The sequence below is a fragment of the Cavia porcellus genome, unplaced genomic scaffold (assembly GCF_034190915.1).
Source record: "Cavia porcellus strain 051 isolate PalLab524CR breed Dunkin Hartley unplaced genomic scaffold, mCavPor4.1 scaffold_6, whole genome shotgun sequence".
In the NCBI taxonomy this organism is placed as follows: Eukaryota; Metazoa; Chordata; class Mammalia; order Rodentia; family Caviidae; genus Cavia; species Cavia porcellus.
The window spans coordinates 76723777-76747250 of record NW_026947489.1 but is presented as its reverse complement, the minus strand read 5'-3'; the positions used below and the strand labels follow the sequence as shown (position 1 = coordinate 76747250).

The 23474-nt window shown below is 48.3% G+C and overlaps 1 protein-coding gene and 1 long non-coding RNA gene across 6 annotated transcripts in view; one reads left to right on the top strand and one right to left on the bottom strand.

The window, feature by feature from the left end:
- Window positions 1-102: 102 nt before the first annotated feature.
- Window positions 103-23474, bottom strand: part of Smg6 (SMG6 nonsense mediated mRNA decay factor) — a 217887-nt gene continuing 194515 nt past the window's right edge. For all 5 annotated transcript variants that reach the window (XM_005003546.3, XM_063249640.1, XM_013152087.2 and 2 more), the window contains 6 exons: window positions 22913-23089; window positions 18935-19081; window positions 8810-8963; window positions 5441-5652; window positions 5071-5152; window positions 103-1807 (listed from right to left, as the gene is read on the bottom strand). In XM_005003546.3, the coding sequence (XP_005003603.2) occupies window positions 1677-1807; window positions 5071-5152; window positions 5441-5652; window positions 8810-8963; window positions 18935-19081; window positions 22913-23089 (903 nt within the window). In that variant the 3' untranslated portion in view covers window positions 103-1676. The remainder of the gene's footprint in view (window positions 1808-5070; window positions 5153-5440; window positions 5653-8809; window positions 8964-18934; window positions 19082-22912; window positions 23090-23474) is intronic.
- Window positions 12071-21584, top strand: LOC134476215 (uncharacterized). The gene is made up of 4 exons (XR_010047795.1): window positions 12071-12229; window positions 14061-14310; window positions 21207-21314; window positions 21452-21584. It is a non-coding gene; the product is annotated as an uncharacterized LOC134476215 (long non-coding RNA).

Below are 23474 nucleotides of genomic sequence, written 5' to 3'. Positions count from 1 at the left end.
TTGGTGGGCTGCAGCAGGATGGGTGGAAGGGTGCATGGACACCCACGTGTACAGGTTTGACCTATTTCCTTAGCCCCAGAAACAGATCGGCAAGAGGTCAGGTCATTTCATAACTAAAATTTATTAAGGAAACAAAACCAGTGCTGCAAATGGGACAGAGAAAAGAGATGGGTTCCCACCCACCCAGTCACTGGCCTCAGCCAGAGAAGAGTCAAAGAAGAGCCAGGACCCTGTAGTCCCAAGCTGCCAGTTTTGAGGCCCTGAGGGAGTCACACCCTCAAGACACTGGCCTTGATCTGCACAGCTCCCCTCCTGCTGGCACAGTCTTGGGCCTTTGGGAGGGCACAGCTACTCCCATGCTCCACACAGGCTACACAGTCAAACATTACGCTGGGGAAGTTCCCTTACTGGTCCCATCAAGATGTACCCTGTCTTCCCTAAGACCTTGCTTTCCCCTATCTCTTCCTCCTCAGCCCTGAGTTGGAGAAACTCATTCATTGCAGAAAGCCTCTTGGTGAGGTTGTGAACATGGGTCCCAGCTGAAGAGCCAACAGAAAACTTCAAAACTAAAGAGGCCCTGCACCAGTTCTGGGAAATGGAGGGTTAATGCTGGAAACAAGATAAATGCTTTAGGCTCCTCTAGGTACTGACCATCCCCCGGGCTGTAGTAGCCTGGAAACTTCTAGAACACAGGGGATCAAGTGGGAATGCCTTGCCTTATTATGTTCCTGTTGCACCTGCTGCAGTAGCTAAGAAGCCCCATAGCAAGGGACTGAGGTGAGGAAGTTAAGGGCCCAGGGAAGGGTAGAAGGGACCAAGAGGGAAGGGAAAGAGGATGAGGGGATGCCAAGGGTGGTGGTGACTAGAACAGTCAAGAAATTTCTGGAAGAGGGAACTACAGCAAAAGGAAGGCAAATGAGAGAGGGAACAGAAGGCCACCCAGGAAGCACACGTCTGAAACCAGATGTCTCTTCCCTGTAGGCCCATGACTGTCTAAGGGAAAACAAGGGGCAAAGTGCAAGGGACCTAGATTGATGTGGACAGGAAGAGGAGCAGCAGCATGGGTGTGTGTGTCTGAGGTGGGGGTAGAAGAGGTGGGGGCCAAGGGCTGCTGTTAGGGACATGTTGTCCAGAGCCCAACTTGAGTTCGCAGGGGAATCCAAGCCTCAGGGAGCTGGACACACACCCTGGACACTCTCTTCATGACACAGCCCAAGCCTCTTGGATACACTTAGGACATAAGTTCTATAGATGAAAGGTACCTGTGGTTTCGCCTGCATTTGAAGGAAACACTAAAAATCCTGCCCCATCGCCATCAGAGAAAGTGGCGGAGTCCCTGGGTGAGCAGGCCTTTCCCATCCCTGGAATGAGACTGAAGGGAGAAAGGCTGAGGCACGGGCAGCCCATTTGGCTTGCCCACTGTTGTTGCTGTGGCCAGCCACCTCCCCGCTAAATCTTGGCAGCCCAGGCGGGTCCCAGCAGCTTCCACCAACCCTTGGGAGGGGCTCTGGGAGGAACAGCTCCCCCACAGCATGGCCACGGCGTGGGTCGGAAGAGGATGGTTTATTGTCAGGATGGATTGGTGGCTCAGGCACGCGGGCATCTTCCGTGCTACACCTGGCACCTGGTGGCTGGTCAGAAACGGTTCCATTGGGGTGGGCCCTGATGTGGTCCCCTCAGCCCACCTGGGCCCATGCGAGGAAGGCTGGGATGTCCCGTACAGGCACATTCCTCGTCAGCGCCTTCACACGCAGATTCCGGTCGTCAGTCAGCAGCACCACCTCCCTCAGCAGACGGATTGGCTCCTCTGTCAGTACAGAAAGAAGGGCATAGTTGAGGACAGGGCGCAGGGGACAGGCATTGCACTGAAAGAGAATGTGGTCCTGGAGAAGGCAAGACAAGCTTCTCTCCAGAATCCAGACTCTGAGTCAAGGGTTAGAAAGGACCATGCATGGCTGCATGGCTGCGCTTCTGTTTCCTACACAGGACTCTGCTTTGCCTTGGGCTTAAGAGATGCCCAAGACCAGTTCCTTAAAGGACTGTGAACTGGGGAGCGGGGAGGGCAGAAAGCCTTTGCTGTCTACTCCTTTTGACTGCCTGGCTAGCTCTAGATTCACAATACCCTCTCCTTTTTGCACATTTTCTCTTTCTAAAGCCAGGAGATTGATATTTTATACATCTTGAGGTAGAAAACCAAAGATTAATAGAAAGCAGATACAGGGCCTCAAGGTGTGGGGAGAGAGGTTAGCTCAACACAGCAAGATGAGACAGGCAGGGGTCCCTGAAAGGACCATGCCAAAAGAGCCCTGCAGCTACAAGCAACTTATTTTTCTCTACTGAAGTAATTTATGCATGTCTAACAACAGTACAGAAGGGTAGAAAAGAAAAGCAGAGTTGAGATTACCCTCCAAGCTCTGTCTTGTATCCCAGGGAGGGTACCCTTCCAGATTTCTTTATGCTCACTTATAAGTACATATACTTGTGTATCTGTATCTGTATCTTAGTGTTTTTTCTTACTGCATCTTGATCATACTAGCAATGTTTTATTCAAATTTTATATGCTTTAAAGGTCTTTATATATCAGCACAGATAGCCTTCATTTTTTTTTTTAATTGGTACCGGGATCGAACTCACGATCACGCGCTTGCAAGGCAGGTGCTCATGCCGCTGAGCTAAATCCCCAGCTCCTAGCCTTCATTTTTCAGATGATCTCTTCAGCACAATCTATTATCTCCCTTCCCTTCCCTAACCTTTAATGTTCAGGAAAGCATTTAAAGTGTGCCTAGCACTCTCACAGGTGACCCCCACCTTGGCATGCCCACTCCTCAGTCTCAGGCTGGGCATTTCCTCCCAGAGATCTGGCAGACAGCAAGGCACAGGAAATGCCCTGCTGTGCTCACTCCCGGACTGCGTGGGCTGGTGGGGACAGGGGATTGCAAACATCCACATCTGACCTGAGTGGTTTCAACTTGCCAGCTCCATGCAGGGAGGCTAAAAACTGGCTTTCAGCCTTGGGTGGAGCCTGAGGGATAAGGGAGGGAGAGGCTCATGGGGTTGATGGCAGTAAGAGAAAGGGGCAGGAGGAAAAAGGGTGTGCAAGAGCCGAGAGGCTGTGGTGGGCAGAGAAGAAAGCAGTAGCTAAGGGTAAGGGGCGCTGAGGTCACCTCTGCTGCCTGGGCCTGGCCCCTGTGGGAGTGTGAGTGTGGGGTGGAGTGCTGGTATGTGGTGCTAGGTGGGGCTCCCAGTTAGCTGTCTGGGTCTGTCTGCAGCCCCATCACTTCTGCCCTGGGCTTCAGATCAGGAGAGTCTCAGGCCTTAGGTCAGCCAACCAAGGCCCAGTGTTGCTGGCAGGGGTCTGCAGGGGTTTCTGTGGATACTTTGAGACATTTTTAACAATAAACATCCTCTGTTTTGACACTGGTAACTTCACTTTGTTAGAAACCAGAAACTGTCATCTTGTCAGGCCCCATCCGCCATAATCCACATGATTTTAAAATTCAACATCGTTTACATATAAACATTTGGTGACGGTTTCTCTGTGAATCTGACAAGTTAATCTGCTAAGAATTCACACTGACAAATGAGGTTTGATTACACCAGCCTTGCTGATGTAATTCTGATAGAGGCAGTCCCCATGATGGCAATGGGTTTCTGTAGGCTGCTTGGATGAAGTGGGAGGTGGTAGAGGACTAGCAGGGTCAAAGCCAAGAAACAGTTCTGAGGCTAAGCATTTATTGAGCCATCCTTCCCAACAACGCCTTCTCCAATCCTGTCTATCCCTCCATTAGGAGTTACCCTTCTAGGAAGCTATCCTGGGGCAGAGCCTAAGTCCTGCTGGCTCAGCCAGAACTCCTTTTTATCACTTGAACATTCCAGATCTGGCCCTAAGGGACAGTACATGCAAGCCATGTGGCACAATTCTTTTGAGGAACAGGAGTTACGGGATCAAGACTAAACTCTGGTATAGAGACTCAGGAGCGAGGGCTGTACCAACACGGGTAGGAGGAGAGGCAGGGGAAAGACAATCCCTAAAGCAGTGCAACAGCCAGGACTAGGAGCATGAACAGAGAAGATAGACGGATGACAGATGGAAAAACAATGAGACTACATAAATGTAGATAGAAACCAAATGGTGAGAATTACCAGCCCTAAGATGACAATGAGCAAGGAGGTGCTAGGAATTCCTTCCAACAGAAATGTCGAAATCCTGGGGGGAGCCAGGAGCAGAAAACCCCTGAGTGTCACTGACCCTGAGGAGCTATGCAGGAAGGAAGCTCAGGATTGAGAGTGAGGTGGCCAGGCACTTGCAAGAGAGCCCTAGGGTGGGCCTTTAGCCCAAACATGAAACTTCTCACCAAACAATTCTTTTTTTTTTGTCTTTTTTTCCTTTTTATCGGTACTGGAGATCAAACTCACGACTGCCTGCTTACAAGGCAGGCGCTTATGCCGCTGAGCTAAATCTCCAGCCCCCACCAAACAATTCTTAAAAACTGGGGTTCAGACTCAGCAGTGAGTTCTTATTTAGCTCCCAACTCCAGTCAGCCTGAGAAACGCTATGGTTTATGGTCACAGAGACCAGGGAGAAAGGCCAGTCCTCACTGGGGAAGAACTTTGGCCCCAACCCAGATACAGGGTAAACATTCTAAGAAGATAAGCATGGCCAAGAAAATGGTGTGTGCCCACTGGGGGCTGTGCTTCTCAGAGCTGCAGAGCACTGGGCTCAGGCAACCACAGCCAGAACTACACTAAAGCATACTGACATTCTTGCTGTCAGAGGAAACTCAGAGGACTCAAGAAAAAAAAGTAGATGTAGATCAAGTGGGAAACCTCACTGCTCAGAGTTGGGCTTCTTGGGCTAGGCTCATCCCTAGTCAGCCCAGGATCCACCTGACATTCTCTGGGGATGAGGAGCTGTGGACGGGAGCTTCTGAAAGGACAGGAAATGGGCTGGCTTAGACATGCACGGTATTCCTGGGACAGAGTCAGCAAAAGGTCACTTCTCAGGGGCTGAGGATGGGTATGGTGGTGATCAAGGGGGACAGATGATCTGAGGCAGAAACCAAGCTGTACCTTTGCTGGTGGGCATGAAGTCCTTAGCTTTGTCTTTGCAGTAGTGGAGGCAGCAGGAAAGGATCAGGTCATCATTGTTACCCTGGAGGAAGACAGTGTGAGAAGTACACTGGGCAGGAGGGGGCGCCATGTGGAGGAGGCAAAAGTATACACTTCCAGGGCCACATCCCAGAGTTCCACCCATGCATATTTTGCCCTGCTTGGCCAGGTCTAACTGCTGTGTGATCTACGGGACAAGGATCTCCCATGCCCTGGGCTTTAATGGTAGCTGTCCTCTCAAAAGCCCAGACTGGCAGGCTTTTAGACTTTCCTTCCTGGAGAGCCTGTTCTGACAATGGATTGTTGTCTTCCCTTCCTGCTAGGGTCTCACCAGCTGGCCAGTGATGTCCTCACTGCGGAAGGCGATAGATTCAAGTTCATTGCCCCGGCTGGTGAGGGCTCGCAGGCAAGAGTCCCGACTCTCAAATCGCCGCTCGAGGAACTCAATGGACTTCCGGGCTTTCTCTTGTACCACACGGGCATAGCCTCCAGCCCGGTGGTCTGTCTCCTGCCCCTTGGCCAAGCCGTCCAGCTCATTGATCACTGTGAGACAAAGCCCGCATTGTATTAGTCTCAACAATCAGCAACCATTTCTGCCTTTACCCTAGGCTTCTGCCTACTGATTGTCCTAGCTAGCTACTTTAGACTACAGAGTACATCTCCCCACTGGAGTTCTTCCAGTGAAACCAGGGTAGCAGGGGAACATGAGGGGGGGCAAGAGGGGTCCTAGACTTTCTTTTTTTATTTTTTTGGGGAGGATGGTGCTACTTGAAACTAAATCCAGAGTCTTTGTATTGAAGCTAGATTATCAACCCTTTATTATTTTGAGTGTCTCAATAAGTGACTAAGTTGCCCATGCTGGGCTAAAAATTCATAATGTTTCTGCCTCAGCCTCCTAGAGTTCTGGGATTAGAGACACCTGGCTAGGAAGAGTCCCAGAATTTTACACTGTCCTATCCCCTTTCTGCCTCTTCCTTTGGGGCATTCCCGCCTGCTTGGAGGAACATATAGGATTTTCTACAGCAGCAATACTCACAATAAACCTTGCCCCTCGAAACATTTCTAGTTACAAGATCAAATTAAAAAGGTTCCTCAGGAGAGGCAAGAATATGCAGCAGCTAAAGGGAAAGTGAGGCACTCTCTCTCAGCTTCTTGGGCTTCCACCCAAGTAGAGGCAAAGTCCTACAGCCAGCACCTCTGGCAGAATGCAGGGAAGTCATCACCGAGGAAAGGCAGTGGACCCTGGTATTCCTCAGAAACATATCCCTGGCACATTTCCTCCTTGATACTACATGTGTGTGAGTGTGTGTGTCTGCCTGCCTGCCTATGTGTCTGGGACATGGCTTCATTTTCTGGTGAAGATTCTTTCCAAAATTCCAGCCAAAAGCCTGAGGTCAAGTGGGAAATATGCACTCCTTGGGGGCTCCGGGAGAGTTTGGGGTCTGAGGCCTCTCCTCATTACAATGATTCATGGCTTGGGGAAGCGACATGAGCATGCTGTTCCATGGTAAGCCTGGCACTCTTTGTCTGGATATTCAGAGATATTTCTGGTAAAGCCCATGTGAGAGGGCACACACAATCACATGATGCCCACGCTTTTAGTAACCTGAGGCTGCCATGCCCACACAATGGGGCTGGGGATAATGGTGGTTGGGTGTATAATATAGCAAAAAGAACATGAAACAGGAAAAACTGGTATTCTATCCCAAAATCTGCTTTCCTGCTTCCAAACTAAACAGGCTTCAAAGGAGAAGCTTGTTTGTGCTTCTGCACCAGGCAGGACTTCTTGATGCTGGGGTCAGGACTAAGGAGCACAGAGCAGGTTAAAGAGCACAAGAAACAAGCAAGGAAAGCTGTCATCTTAACCTTTTGCTGCTCTGGGAATAGCGTAAAGACTACCAAGGAATACACTGGAGAACAGGAACTCCTCCTTACAGCCAGAAGAGAATGCAAGGATCTGCCCAGCTGAGACAGGTTCGAAGAAGGTGGCCTGTGTGTACAATAGAGCTGTCAGTTCCAAGGACCTCTGAGGGTCATCTACTTTGCTCTGCCTGTATCCTCAGTTTTTTGTTGTTGCTCTCTGCCTCCAAATTAGGATTTCTCTAGTAAAACTGCAAATTCCTCAGAGCAAAGGCTGGATCTCTTGGGAACATGAAGACTGAGCACACAGTAAAGGACACAATCAGTGCTGGTGACTAAGAGCTTTGCTACCCTGCAGAGGCATCTGAGGCACCTTCTTGGTTTTATGGCCCTCCAGAGATGTCAGTAAGCACTCTTGGTTGTATCTTTTCCTGACCATCTAACAAAAAACAAAGACAAAAAACAAAAAAAGTTCATTTTTTCCTTTACTCTAAAAACCTCCTGGGTCAGAAAATAGAGACACATTCTGAAAAGTAGCCTACTACGGGACCCAGTGATGGAGGCGGGAGGCCAGGACAACATGATAGTCTTGCTGCTTGGCCTTACTGACAACAGTTGCTCTTCTTTTGAAGTACAGAAAGTTTTTCCTTAGGTCTAAAGGTCTGAATGTAAGAGGTTCTGGCCAGGCTGGCCACGGCCACATGGGGAGGGGGAAGGAAGACTGGGAGGGTGGAGGTAGGGAGGAGGGCTGCTTCAGTGCCAACATTCTCAGGTGGTGCTAACGTGTTTCCCACAACCCCCCAGGGTTCTACAGGCTCTGCAGGGGCGGATGTTTCCTGCCCTTTGTTTCCACCCCATCTGGTACTAAGACATTTGGGACTGGGAGGGAAGGCCCACTAGAACATCTTGGCATAGATGTCAGAGGTGGCTTGGCAGGCAGACTGCCAGTCTGGTGGCTTTTCCAGAAGACAGAGCTCTCAAACTTGTTCTAAGTGGCTGTGGAGAAGGGGGACATTCAAAAGGCTGGGCTTCACAATCATCTCCCAGATCCTCTGCCTACACAGTACAGCCATCAGCTGTATTAGTTATATCAACTATATTGGACAAGAGCCCAGAGCCCAAAGCCCACTCTGAGCATGACCCACCACAGAGCTCCCAGAATTAAAGGTGTCCAGTCTGTCTCCTGGAGGCAACCCAGCTGGACTGCTTTGACAAGAGGATAGAAAAGCAAGCTACTTGGTCCTAAGATGCTGATCCTGTACCAGTACCAATGATCATACAGTGGTAAGCACCCAAGGGGTAGAAATCCACAGGCATGAGCCAAGGGCATGCTCTGGAGGATTTCCATCAGCCTGGCCTTAGGGTGACACTAGCTAGAAGAATGCTACCTCGAACCAACAGAACGATCATGAAAAGCTACAAGACAATCAGACCAAAGGCATCTAACCACTTCAAAATCCTCCCAGCCTCCCTGCCAGACCACCCAGCAGCACTGCCGTTATCTGCCAGGGCTGAGTGTTTACCAATAACGGGAACCAGCTTTACTGTTTTACTGCAAGCTTTATAAGGATAAAAACAAGGGCTGGGCTCATGCAGCCTCTGGTTGCTGGGACACAGGAGTCCATTTGCTCAAGCAGTTTAAGCCATGGATCAGCCATAATAATTTGAACTGCTTTGATTATTAAACAATTTTCCTTGCCCCACGCATTCCCTACTTCCCTGCAAATCCTGTCTTACACATGCACAGCAGGGCTCTGCCTGCCTGGCCCCAGGCATGGGGCATGTGTGGAGAGGGCTGCTGCACACACACAGGTCTGCTTTGCCCTCTTGCCCGGCTCACCAATGAGGGGAACCACCAGGATGTATTTCCTGCTCTCCAGCAGCTGTGCCAGACTTGTCAGGTGGTCAATGAAGCCGTTGGTGTCTGGTACGAGGAACAAGGGTCTGATCTCCAGCTCCATCTGCCTCATCTGACTCTGGTCTTCCAGGACAGCCTATAGAGACACAGAATGGTCAGGGAGCAAGCAAGCAAGTGGGGCATCAGGGCCACTGACTCACAGTGCGTCACCATCTTGCCCCCTCGGTAGGTACCTCTTCCTCCTCAGTAGGCCTGAGGGATACCCTCAAAGACTGAGCAAAGCTTTGAGCAAAACCCAGACCATATTCAATAGCCCATGAGATGGGACATCACTAAACCCTGCCTAAAACTGAGACAGAATACTGATAATCTTAAAAGTAACAGTTCTTGGACCAGATATATAGCTCAGTGGCACAGTGGGTGCCTGGCAAGCACAAGGTCATGAGTATGATCCCAAGTATGGAAAAAAACAAAAAAAGTAAAACTTCTCTGAAAGAAGGATTTTGAGCTAAAAATAAGTTTTTGGGCAAAAGCTTACAGAGTTAAGGTCCATAGGTATAAAAATGGCTTGACATAAATTATCCAGATAGCATATATGGAAGTACTTCTCAGTCCAGGTACTTATCAATATCTGAGCAGAATCTGTTATTTCAATTTACCTCACTTTGTACTTAAACAAACAAACTCACTAAAAATACAATTTAAACCCAAAGTTAAACTCAAGGTAATGTAAAAAACAAGGGTATTAGCTGACCAGTAATAACTGGTCTTCTGTTGCTACAGGAGCAGCAGCGGGAGTCTGTGCAAGTGAGATGAGTTAAGACCAAACTCACAGGTGCAAAGAGTTGATCAGAACTGTTGCCTCCACTCTCCCCTCACCTGCAGAAAACGTCCCTGTTTTTCTGTTCTACTTTTGCTCCTCTGCCACAACCCTGTACAAGGGATACTTATCATTGACTTCATCTTTTTTTTTTTAATTGACTTTAAGTAGGAACCGTGCCTGCCTCTAGTGAGTTCGATTTCTAGCACCAAAAAAAAGTTTTTTTTTTTTGGTACCAGGCATCAAACTCACCACCTTGCGCTTACCAGGCAAGCACTTGAGCCACTGAGCTGAATCCCTTTTAAGTCACTTATTTCCCCCTTAGCTTCTTTTTCAGCATTGCTATCTGGAATATCAAGGATTTGATACCCTAGTGATGTTAACCAGTGCAAGCTGAATTGCCATAATAAAAGTCAAAGTGTTTCCCCTGTACCACTTAAAATCCCTACGTGTGGCACCAGTGATCTGTGCACCACTCCTCCTGCCTCAGGAAGCACACAGCCCAGGGCTTTCTGTCCTACAGGTTTCATATGTCTCAAGGAAGCTCCATGCACATCTGTGAAAATCCAATGTTCTCACATCTTACAGTCTCATATGCAGCAGTAGTTCATTGAGTTGTATATGTCACTACAGAACAGGGTCATTATTGTGCTGCTGCTTCTTCATGGGCAAGGAGCAAACTGATCTGGTACCTGCCAAGATAGCTGTGCTCCCTAAGTAGGGAGTCCATGGGAACCAACATAAACCTGGCAGCGTAGCAGGCACCAGCACCCTCATCCCCTCTAATGGCCTTCTGCCACACAACGACAAAGACACAAATGCAGGTAGGGTGCTGGGGAAGTCTATGTGCGTGCCAACTGAGATGGGGCCCACAGTGCTGGGTGTGGCCATAAACAGTCAGTAAAGAGGCTGCTCAGGCTTCACTGACAGTGACAGTAAAACTGAAAGGGCATGCCTTCAAATGATGGGGGTGGCTTCTCTGTGACCTGCCAGGGACCTTTCCCTATGAGTAAACTGTTGCTGCCACTGCTACCACAGCTGGTGAAAGGCACAGGCCAAGGGACTCTGGCAGCATGAGAAATAATGCTGAAGTCTGCTGAAGTCTTCCTACTGATCTCACGACATGAGGGGAAAGTACCATTGCTCCAGGCCCCCTTTCCAGGGGACTTAGGTCAATCCCTCTCCCCAGAGGGCTGCCAAAGAGAGGGTAGCACACATTTCACCACTCTTGCTTGGGCATTTCAGAAGAATAGCAAGTGATCCTACTCAGGTTGAGTGACCAACTCACTCTCTTTGTCATGCAGAGAAGCATTAATATTTCCACTCCTCCTTTTTTCAGGCTTCTAGTCACTGTGTTGCTTTTCTGCTGCTGGGAACACTTTTTCTGGGAGCCTAGGTCCTAAACTTCTTATCTTTCTGACTGAGGGAACAGAATAAGCATTACCACTTGTTTTGAGGAGGATGAAGGACACTGCCATCTGTAGTGACAGGGACCCAGGTTCTAATTTAGCACTGTACTTGCTATTCCTCTCACATCAGTTTTCCCCTGACTTGAGACATGTGTGAATGGTTAACTCCTAAGATCTACCCTTATGCTGGCAGTAGGTACAAGGGTTGTTAAACCAGGAAGTCTGGGGTCAAAGTGAGGTGCTGCAGGTGTTCTTATGACAGTACAGAAGCAAAAATCTAAGAACAGTGTCTAGGGAAGCTTTAACTTCCTTGGGTTCTTGAGGCTCTGGCTTGGAGCCAGAATGGTGAATGGACCACAGACTCTTAGAAAGGTGGCAACTTTGCTGGCTTCCTTGGGGATGGGACAGGGTCAAGTTGTGTGTGGGTGGTCAAAGTTGGGCTGCCCTCATCCGGTCCCAGGGACGCCTGCAGACAACTTCCCTTAACCTGGCTCTGCCCAGTGAGTCACCACACAACTGCTTCCTGTTCCCCACATGCCCTCACGGAATTTCAGGAGGTTAGATGAAGCTGTGTCTCCTCTTCTGGGGTACCAGAGGGCTTGGGGAAAGTCGTATCTGGGTCATGGGACAGGCTCAGTTCCCTTAAAAAGAACAGCAGACCAAAGGACTTGAGAGAGTCCCCAGGCACTCTTCTATGGGTGTCCAAATTTCCGGCTCTTTCTCAGTGGCGCGGGGTGTGTGTGTGTGTGTGTGTGTGTGTATTTGCCCTCCTGTGTGTGTGTGTGTGTGTGTGTGTGTGTGTGTAGCATTTGCCCTCCTAACTTTTCCAGATTTTACCCGTCGGATTCCTGGCAGCTGTGCACAGCGCCTGTGCTGTCTGTCACGTCCCATTCCAGTCTCTGGGTCGCACGGTGAAAAAAGGACACAGGATGCACAGGGAGTGAAAAAGTGATGGTGGTGGGGAGAGTGCCAAGTCCCCACTCAGCCATCGGACACTTGGGGAGAAAGGGGAAGCACACTGCTGTGGAGTTCAGAGGCCGGTAGTGAGATTTATTTTTGTTTGTATGAGTAAAAAGCTGCAGAAGCCTATGGTGGGGTGAGGGGGGCGCAATTGGAATGCTGAGATTCAGACCGCCCGCTGTTGGCCTGGAGTCAAGTGGGCTGACCCGGAAGGTGAGTTCCACAGAAACCCTTCCCTTCTGATGGCAGTTAAGCCCGGGACACTCTGGTCTTAGTCTTTTGGGAACCTCAAGAAAGGACAGGCTCTCCAAGCTAGACAGGTGGCAGTAAGGCTTATGTTGGTATAAAGTAGAAATGAGAGAAAGGATGTAATTTTGTTTCTAGAAGGTGTCAAGTAACTTTTTCTGAGGTACAGGGGCTTCTTGGAGCTAGTCATCAGCGACTGGGAAAAGATATATACACTAGCACCTAAAGAGGAAGCTAACAGGCATGGGTCTTCAGGAAGGACCTTACAGGTTAAACTCCTCCGTCTGTACAGGGGGACTGATTTTATAATGCTGACTGTTTAAAGTTTAGACACTGAGAATTAAATAAAAGCAATGCTGACACAGAAGTTGTGGAGCTTGAAAAACCTAGATCATGAAACAGGATCAAACCAGGAAAAGACTTTTTTAGGTCTTCTTTCTGCTCAGGGGCTCCACAGGGAGTGTGGCTGCTTCCTTCCTTCTAGAAGCATGCATCCCAGGCCCCTCTGGCCAGAGCAGTCTTCACCAGAAGTCAGAGATTTTGTAACAGCAAATTTCCACATTTACCTTGAATGTGAAAGGACCTAGCTAACTGCCTGACACTTGTATTTGTAACAAGTATCAGTTTCCTTTCTTCCTGCCTGATTCTGTCTTGTACTTTCTATATATCCAGGAGGATAACTATCTGAGAAAACCACTAGGGAATAGCACTGGCATTGGGGAAGGTGGGTCAGAGAACTACTAGTTGCTATTCCATGACTTATATGAGGTAGGTGCAATGGCATGTATCTATAGCCTAGCCATTCAGGAAGCTAAAGTAGGATTACTTGAATCCAAGAGTTCAGAGCTATTAACCAGGGCAATACAGGTAGACCCTACCTTTAAAAAAATTCATGATCCTGTCCTGTCCTATTAAATCAATCAATCAATCAATCTATCTATCTATCTATCCACCCATCCATCCATCCACCCACCCATCCACCCATCCATCCATCCATCCATCCAGACAGGGTATCCCTGCATTGCCAAGACTACTCTAGAACTTGCAATCTTCTTGCCTTAATCTACCTAGTAGTTGGGATTTACAGGTGTTTGCACTGTGCTTGGGCCATACTATAGAAGCAAGAAATGGAAGAAGGGAGGGGCTTTTAACAAAAGGAATAATGGGTAAGATAACTACAGGGGGAACCAAGGGGTACAGATAATGAGTTTCCCCTAGGAGCATCAGTGTCAGCATCTTCATTTTTGTGCACTGCTAACGGGAAAATTGCTACTTAGATTACCTTTTCTGGATGTCCAAAAATACTATAAAGTTTAACATATATTACTTTTGTGTATATGTGTGTATGTAGAGGGCACTGGGAATGAACCAGTGCCTTCACACTGACCTACATTCCTAGCCCTTTTAAATTTTTTTTATTTCAAGAGTCTCTGAGACTAAGTTGTCTAGGCTGGGCTTGAACTTTTGATTCTCTTGCCCCAGCTTCTCAGAATGCTGAGATTAAACATGTACATCACATGCCCAGCTCCTGCATTCTTTTTAAAAATTGTAACAACCTGTTTGCTATTTCTTGTGTATGAGGATTGACCTTATTTTCAATCTAGATTTTGAGGTGTTGAAAGAGAACTGCCTATTTGGAGTTTCTTTTATAATACCTTATAGAGCTTGATGTGTTATAGGAGTTCAACGAACTAAATCAGAGTATCAGAGCTAAAGAGCACTTTAAGATAATCTGATTAAGAATTATTATTATTATTGGCTTTCAAAATGTGATAGGAATTTATTTATTTGCTACCAGGGATTGAACTCACGACCTCACGCTTACCACGCAAGCACTTGAACCGCTGAGCTAAATCCCTGGCTCTGATTGAGTTTAATGGATAAAGGTTGTTCTGAAAAATATGAAGAAATGTTCCTTTTCCTATGGGGAGGAAGTAGCAGAGCCAAGCATGACATCTCTAGCTTGCTTCAAGTAGCAGTGTAAGCCAACAGCCTGACCATTCTGAAAGAGAAGAGAGGATACTGTGGATGCTGCTGGACGCAGTGAGGTAGGAGCTACTGGAGCAGATAGAAAACCTAGCAACATGCTGTGTGGAGGAGAAGTTGGAGTGAGCTGGGGTGGTGCCCAGCTTCGCAAGCTGATGTGCTTTCCTGCCCTGGCGTGAACGTGCCCCTAGACTGGTAGTGTGTTGGCTCCCACCCTGCCTCCGACAGCCAGGAGCCAGGGCTGAGTGTCTGTCTTCCGCTAGTTTTCCATACAGGTGTGGGGGGCTCTGTGTATACCCCATTGTTCCACAATGCACCCCCCTCCCCAAGCTGGGTGGCAGTGTGAATGAGCTGTGGCTATATTTAGAATAAAACTCCTGGGGCCACCACAAAGGACTGACTGCATCTTCAGGAGGGTGGGTGGGCGGGAAAGGGACAGGGGAGAGAAGCTATTTTCAGAACACATGTCATTCCTGGCTACAGAGCAAGACTGTGGCCATAATGCAGAGGGAAACAATAGCTGTGGTCAGAGGAAGAGCCTGTTATGTTTCAGGTGGGATGTTTGCAACTGCTCAGGAAACCTGACCCCGCCCGCCCGACAGCAGCACAAATCACAGCACAGCCTCATGGAGGCAGGGAGGAGGCCGGGGGATTCACAGGCCTGGGCCAGGATTAGGTGCCAAGAGGCCACGCCTCATGCTTGGAGGAGGATTTTCAGTGACTGCTTGGCCCTGGGGGCCTGGTTAGGAATGAAACACTTCTGACCAGTTTCTCAGACAAACCAAGTACCCTGCGTTGGTCTCTGGACACCTCCCAAGAAGGCAATGAGAATGAAAAGAACTCAGGCGGAAAGCAGTATGGTGGGCAGAACCAGCCCAATATGGAGAGCTGTTTCAGGCAACATGGAAAAGCCTGACTGAGCCGGAAAGTGCGGCTTCAAAGCCCCCAGTGGGAGGACTTGGCACCTCTAACATCTAGGGGCCTGCCTGGGTACTGCAGCTCCAGCTGCACAGACCCTGAGCTCCCCACACCCCGTTTCTGACCTCCATTCGGCCCCACTCACCAGCCTCTGTGCAATGCCGGAAGCAGGGAGGGACAGGCTTCACAGGGAAGCCAGGCCTTACCTCCCCCATCCTCACAGATGAGCTGAGGCCCAGGGGTCTAGATGGGAGCAGGGAAGTGGGAGGTGTGGCTACAGCCCCAGATCTCACTTGGATTTTATAGCCACCTTGGGGGTCAGGGGGATTCTGTTCAACCCCATCTTCATATCCCCTTCCCCAAACATGTGTGGTTCCTGTTTTGCAGCATCTGTAAAAGGCACTGGGAGCTGGGGACTTGCCTTACACCTCTAGGTTAACACCCTGGAGACTGGTGGAGTTTAGCGCAGTGTAATTTACAGCCCCATCTCTCCGATCTTTGATTCTCTTTTCTTCCTTATTGTATTAGTGTGACCTAGGTACCTGCCAACAATAATGGCCTCTCTAGCTTGAAGCCTCTTCTCCACTCCCAGGACAATTTATACCTTTTCCTTGGGATTTTCCCCCCTTAAATTAAACAAAAAGAGGAAAAATAGAGAAGGTTAACATGGGTTTGGCGCGCTGAAGCCCCGTGGTTCTGGGCAGGGAGCCAATGGCCCGAGGGCACACACATGTGTGTGCTCTCCCAGAAGGGCCTTCACCGGCCCTGTTTTACAGCCACCTCGGCACAGACTCCAGGGTTCACGCATATGGCCAGACAGATGTGTCTGGCTTACGTTCAAGGCTGGAAAATGAAGAATTATGGAAGTGAAGGGCCCCGGGCATTAAAGAGGGAGGGAGGGAAAGGGGGAATTTTTCCTCTGCTGAGAAATCCTCCTGTGGCTGTGAGGCTGGAGGAAAGAGGCTGACAGGAGGCAGGGCCGCCAGCAGCAGTGCATGTGGGGCCTGTTCTTAAAGGGACCACATCAGCTCAGGCTTTGCTGGCCAAGAGCTCACCCTTACAGCCAAGGGCTGAGCAGCCTCCTCTGGAGGAGCTGGTGGAGCTAGTGGAGACCTCCTGAACAGCGCCAACCAGGGCACTGCAGTCAGGTCTTACATTAGGTTTCCAATTATTAGAGTACTAGATATTGCTGGAGAGGCCAGCATGGACACAGAATTCTAAACAGGGATGGATTTGTAGAGCCTTTGATCCCACAGCATTCTGTATTTTTTTTAAAAAGAATAACACAAATTGAATCACTTGCTTAAGATTTGTCTATTACATGGTACACTGTAGGACATGAGTTCAACTCCACCACCATCTGTGTCCCCCAGTCACCAGCATGCTTACTGTTCAACACCACTTGTTAAACTGAGCTGAAAGCATGGCCCTTGAGCCCAAGCACTTCATACATTGTATGTGTATAACCCTGAAATAACTGTAATTTGAGATATGATAGCAGTTTCACAAATGAAGTATAAATCAACACTACAGGAACACTGAACAGAGAGATCAATTTCTCCTGGGGAAAACAGGGAAGGTTTCACTGAGGAAATGGAGTTTCATCTGAGGATTGAAGAAGGAATAGAATTTCAACAGGTAACAGGAAATGTGGAGCAGAAAAATAGTAGTTTGGCTTGAGGGACAGCATCACAAAGACCAGCGAATGGGAAATGACAGCAGATATCCAGAGGCAGTGAGCAGTGAGGAAACGAGTGTTACTCTCCAGGCAGGAGGCCTCAGTGACTAGCTGGGCACTGAGTTCACACTGTCATTCATTCTGAGGCCTCTAGCAACTCTGACAGGTGCTACATTTCTGTTTCACAGACCAGGAATCAGGCTTTGCCTGGAAATGTGATGATGGGAGAAGTTAGAGAAACAGATAGGGGCAGATCAGAAAGCCTTCGATACCACAGAAGAAATTAAAACTTTATTTTACTAGCACTGATGATTATTTTAAAGGCATTGATGATTTCTGAGCAGTATAGTAGCTCTTTTTGGAAGAGTAACACTCTGGAGGTAGGAGGCTAAAACACAAGTCAGGCGGTCAGACTGTGAACTACACAACTCCAAGAGGGGCCGTTCACGTGCTACAAGGTCAATGGCAATCCTGAAGTTGTGCACTGCAAGGGACTTGATAACCACAATCAAAGCAAGTCTCTGAGACAGGAAAGCAGTAGTCATGGGAATAGAGAGGATAAGGGGGAATAAATGAGTGAATAGACAGGGTTTGATAAAAATTGGACAGGAGGGATAAATAGCCAGGATGGAATTTAAGACGATGCTCTACTGGCTACCATCTATGAAGTCAAGACATCAACTCAGCTTGCTGAGACTAAGAAAAAATAGAAAGGAAGGAGACCAATGTAAAAAAACAGAAAAAGCAAAGAAAAGGGTGATTAGGAAGGTTATGAAGGGGTGGTCTGGTTAGCAGAGAAAAGACAAGGTCATTCATTTGTACTCAGAAGAGGAAGGAAACTCTGGGGTCCAAGATGGGTCCTCGGTGATTTCTGGCACAAGTTTCTGTAACTCCTGGGTTGGCAGTCAGAATATGGAAGCAATGAGTTGGGATGGTACTTTCAGGAAGACTGATGATGAGGAAGAAAAGGGCCAGAAGAGAAGTTTGAGGATAAAGCTGCTTTGGAGCCACACAGAACTTTACACACAGACTCATGGGAGCGCTGAGCAGACAGGCACACTACAGCAAACAGGCTGACAAAGGAACAGTACACTTGACTCCACTTGTCTAATGAAGGACAAATCCTAATGGCTATTCATTCCTGTTCCTAGAGCACGGTGATTAGAGAAATGACTGTGTGCCATGCACTGTGTGCAGGTGCTGTGGGAAGCAGGCTTCGCAATGCTACCGAGGTAGATGCTGTTATCATTTCTTACTTTGTAGATGAGGACATAGGCTCTGAGAAATTAAATAATTTGTCAGTGTCATAAAGCTAGTTAAGTGGTGAAGCCTGGAATGTACTCAGGTTTGTCTGACCACGTGCACTAAACACTATGTCCAGAAGATGTGAAGATGAAGGGAGGGCTAGAAATGGGTATCCCTAGAGATGCTGAGGAGGGTGGCTTAATTCTTACCAATGCACACAGTTGTCTTTCCTGTCTGCTTTGAGCACTAGATAAGGAGAAGTAGATATAGAATGCAAGGGGACAGGCTAGGGAAAGCCATAGTGAGAAATGTGCTGGAAGAGAGGGTTTGGGTCCCCTGAGAGAACTGCCAGTGGGGGAATCTCCTTCCTAGAGATGAAGTAGCTTCTCTTTGGGAAGATGTGGAGAGTACCTTGCCTAGAATGGGCTCTTCCATTACATGGGAACCCACATCATTAGCTTGTGGCTACGGTACCCTCTCTTTCCCACTGAGAAGAGGTATTCTCCATGAGTTTCTTGGTACAGTGCAGGTGGGCTCTGAAGCCCTGAGACTGCATGAAAGATTTATGTGTAGTACCACTGATAGAGCCTCACAGAGTGAAAATTCCTCAGGTTCTCTGAGAAGACTCAGTCTTTGCCTTGAGCTTGCGATGAAGGAGACTCCAGGCATGAACATACACATGTTACTAGAATGCAATGGTAAAGTAAGACAACAGTGGGTTATAGCTGGAGAGAACACTGCAAGACCTTTCCTGAGAGGAATCTTGCTGGCTCCTACTTCCTGTCTATACCCCTCACATACAGCCACCACCCTGATGGGAACCTCCCTCCCCAGGTGGGCCCCACCTGGATCTTTTCTTGGCGACGCTGCTGCTCGGCTATTTTCCTGGCCAGAGCCAGTTTCTTGGCCCGAAGTTCCCTGATGTCATCTTCGCCTCCACTGCCTTCAGCCTCTGAATCTTCCTCAAAGTCTTCAATTACCACGTCTTCTTCCTTCGGGTAGTGCAGAGCAAAGAGGAGACTGTGAGCCCATGGTACTTAATGAATCCACCCTCTGCCCTTAAAGTTCCCGTCCTATGCTGACTGGGACCATTCACTATCAAGGATCCTATGGTATTTGCTTTCCTTGCTCAGGAAAGGGTGAGTGGAGAGAGGTAGTTTTGGTTTCCTTCACACTGCTCTTTTCTACATTCTAGGGCTCTTTACTTACACAGACAATATCATAAGTCATTCACAGTCAGACATGTACAATTACATGCTTGTACTCATACTTCTCTTTCTATCCTGAACATACTCATAAAGTCAAAGTTGGGCCTATCTTCATTCTGAAGTCACAAATGATTCAAGGGGTAAACAATAGAGAAAGTCAAACCACCAATTTTAATCTAATTCATGCTAATAAGTTAACGGGAATTGACTGGTTAACAGCTGGGAGTTAGGCAAGGAAGCTCCCTTGGCCCAGACAGCATCAGGAGCAGATGCTGTAGCTCAGCAGACCTTGCCCTGGTTTCTTTTTAAGATCACAGCCTAGTGGTATGGGGATTGCTGGGCCCTATTACAGGAATTCGCATGACATGGCCTTGCTCAGCTGCCCTCCCAGGGCCTGGGCAGTGTAGGAGGGGCTGGCTAGCTTAAGGAGCCTCTTGCCAGGCTGGTGGAGCCTTCCCCAGGGATGGTACCTCCCTGCTGCAGCCTCAGCTCTCAGCAGCCATCACTCTCCGGGTGGTCCCTTCTCCATTCTTTAGTCTCACTTTTGGCCTTGGTCAACAGAAAACATGCAGCTGCCCAAGACAGCTTCCTTTGAGGGACAGAGTTAGCAGGGACACATGCGGAGTGATTCAGCAGAAGAATTTTGTGATTCTAACAAGATGATAGTAACTATGCAACAGCTACCATACTCAGTGCTGCTTACTGGTCATACACTGGCATTTTTCATCTTCACAATTGCCTATGAAATAGATGCTATTACTATCCTCATTTTTGTAATTTTTTTTTTTTAAACTGGGGATTGAACTCACGACCTTGAGCTTGCCAGGTAGGCACTTGTATCACACTGAACTAAAACCCTGGCTTTTTTTTTTTTATATATAAATGAACAAACCAGAGTTTAGAGTTAAATAACTTTTTTTTTTGAGTTAAATAACTTCTAAGGTTATATACATGATAAAGGGTGCAGCAGGGACTCCAATGCAAATAAGTCTGACTCTAAAGTCTGAGTTCATGTCATCATAATGAACAAATCCATAGGCCACAGGGTTAAGGTCCTGAATAAAGACAGAAAGTCCAGATTTGGTCCTTTGTGGCTCAGCTTTGCCAGGCCCAGGCCTGTTTGGGACAGACTGCTCTCTCCTCTAAGTGGGATTATCTTGGTGGAGGGTGGTTAGTAAAGGGTATGGATGGGTAGTTGATGGAAGAGAGCTGGGATGAAAGATGATGGGTAGTTTGGTATCATGCCTGAGGAACTAGGCTCTGTTCACTTCATAAAGAAGGTCTGAAGAAACATTACCTCTACTTCTTCCCATCAGCTTCAGTGACTCAGTCTTGCAGCAGAGATGAGATCTGAAGGTGGGCTAAAACTGCCACTGAACTGACAGGTCTCAGGGGTCTGTTCAGTCACCATTCATTTGTCAACCTCTGTCATGTTTTGGAAAGTGAGATATTATGTACATTCACTTTCTTGTGCAAGTGGTTAACCTGGACAGGAGCAAGTGGAACAGAACGCCTGCCAGGCCTCTGAGGAACAGTGGTCCCTTCATGCTCTGACCAGAGATATGCAAGGCTATCGTGGGCCCTCAGGGAGCTGGACTGAGGTCAAAGGACGGTCATAGAAGCTTGTCTGAGGTTTTCAAAGCTCTCACAGCAAACGAGGAAGTGATGGGTTATGAAATTACACAGACTAGGGTAAGTAGGGTTTCCCAGGGGCCACTAACATAAAGGAACCCAAGAGGTTCGTGGGAAAAGGAAGAAGTGGGCAGCTTGGCGAGGGTCACAACCTTTGTCTATTCAGTAAGCGTGGGGAGACTGAGTGTGGTACAGCTGAGATCTGGGACCAGAGAGCTGGTTTGTTCCTTGGAATAGGGGAGGAGGCCCTTCTTGCCTAACTGGACTTATGCCACAGGTACTAATGGCCTAAGGATATCTCTTATGGAAAAACCTGCAGAGGTGTCTTGTTTGCTCCTCCATCACCTGCCTCAGCTTTCCAGTGTGGATGAGAGAACAGACCAAGGTACTAACCCACACAGTGCCCAGGGCTGTGGTGGTACTACCCTGCCCAGTCCAAGCTTGGACACCTCCATGACTTTAATAACTCCACTGGCGCCTTCCACACTGACAGCTCATTCTTTTCCGTTATTTCCTGCCCAGGTTTCATTTGGAGAGTCTGGAATCCTAGGCTCAGCTATATCCCTGGAACCACCTCTGTCCTGGAAGCTGAGTCCTGTGTCATCAGGGGTGGGGTGGGTTCTCCAGCTATCCTAATAAAGCCAGTCCAAGACTCTGTTGCTCTGAAGACTCTGTTCCAAAGGTGGCCACTCTATCACTGCCTCAGATCCCAAACGACAGCTTCCAGCTGACATCTGGCTTCGTTGGCCTGTTGCTGATTTCATCCTTGTACCCCACCCTGCTCAGCCAGGCGCTTGAGACCGATGTGGGCCAAATGACTGTGTTGGCCTGTGGGTGACCTAGACTCTGGCTAGAATTGCTTCCGTCCTTCTCTTAGTCCCACGTTCCTTCCCACCTAAGTTCCCACTGACTTTCACACTCTGGAGTAAAATGAAGGAGTCAAACTTCAGGCAAAACTGAGGTGTGCACACATTTAGTGTTTCACCCAAACACATAGCAGCAAAGCCAGCAGTGATGCTAAAATGCACACATACTCTGACACCAACACAGTTTACTTAGAACCCACAGATAGCAAGAGAGCTGGCAGCAGTTAAACTGACATACAAACTAAGCACACCAAGATCTATATCAACAATCACCCTCAGGCTGGGCACAGTGGCATATGCCTGTAATCCCAGCACTGAGAAGGTTGAGGCAAGAGGATCGCTTGAGTTTGAGACTAGCCTGGGCTACAAAGTGAGCTCAAGCCCAGCCTGAACTGCATAGTAGACCCTGTCTCAAAAAGGTAAAGCAAAACAAGACAAATTACCCCCAGAAAGACATACATACACAGCAGGGCAACTGCCAGTGAGGTTTGCAGGCTTAGGCACACACATGTAAACACACACACACACACACACACACACACACACACACACACACACTCACACACAGAGTCTGGAGTGAAGCAAGGACTACAGGAATAACCAAGGGCAAACAAACAAGATGAGAATTCCTTAATCACATCAGGATGTGCAGGAGGGAGGGAGCAAAGGAGGGAGAATAGGCGCGGGGAGGGGTGATTTTCCACATGGGCTAGCAATGTCAGCTCTTCCTGTACGAGTGTTGGAGGCTGGAGTTCAGGCCTGTGCTTCGCTGAGCTCTACACATCTATAAACTTGATCCTCAGCCTGAACCCTAACACCCCCTCTTCTCCCCTCCTTTTCCTAAGCCTCCAGAGCTGCACATTATTAAACTCTTTCCCTTCTCCTCCAATTCGACATTAAAAGGAAGCATCTGGAATGTGTAGCACAGTGAGATAGAGACACTGGGGTGGACTGGTAGGAAGGGACACCAGCAGAGTGCACTCTTGAGAAGCTGGCTGACAGGTCAACATAGGCAGTGCTCTGAGATGTTATAAATAACCCTGAGTAGAAGCTGCAGACATGGGCAGGGGGGACGGGAGCCTTCCCTCTGCCACAGAGGGCTCTCCCCACATAGTACCTCATCTTCCAGTTGTTTTCCCTCTTGGCTTCCCATTTCCTTTCCCATGGTGTCTGGGACGGGTGCCACTGACACATATTTTCCACCCTTGAATGCCAGCAGAGGTTCTTCTTGTCCACAAAGGGCTTCCAGAAAATACTTCAGCACTGTGACCCTTTTGCAGTCGGCTGCAATAACCTACAGGGCAAGAAGGAGAGAAGAAAAACAGGATTTTCTGAAGAGGAAGATGAATCTGAGAGACATTGTTGACTGTGAGGCATATGACAAGTTGTCAAAGTTACTGGGAAGGAAGGGAGAGTGAGCAGGTGTGTGCATGTGTGCATGTCTGTGTGTGTACGGAGGTGAGTGAGGGCTGAGACCAAGGTATTCTGAAGGTCTCTCCTTAGGTTATCTTTGAGGCAAGAAACAATGCCATGTGCTCTCAGGTGTTATTTTACTAAAGCCTAACATTAAAAAAAGACATAGAAAAAGAATAAATTAAGTTTTTCTAAGTTTGGAAAACAATCAATCAGGAGCAGGAGAAGCAGGAGGAGCAGCATGTAGAATACTGGGTGTCACAAAA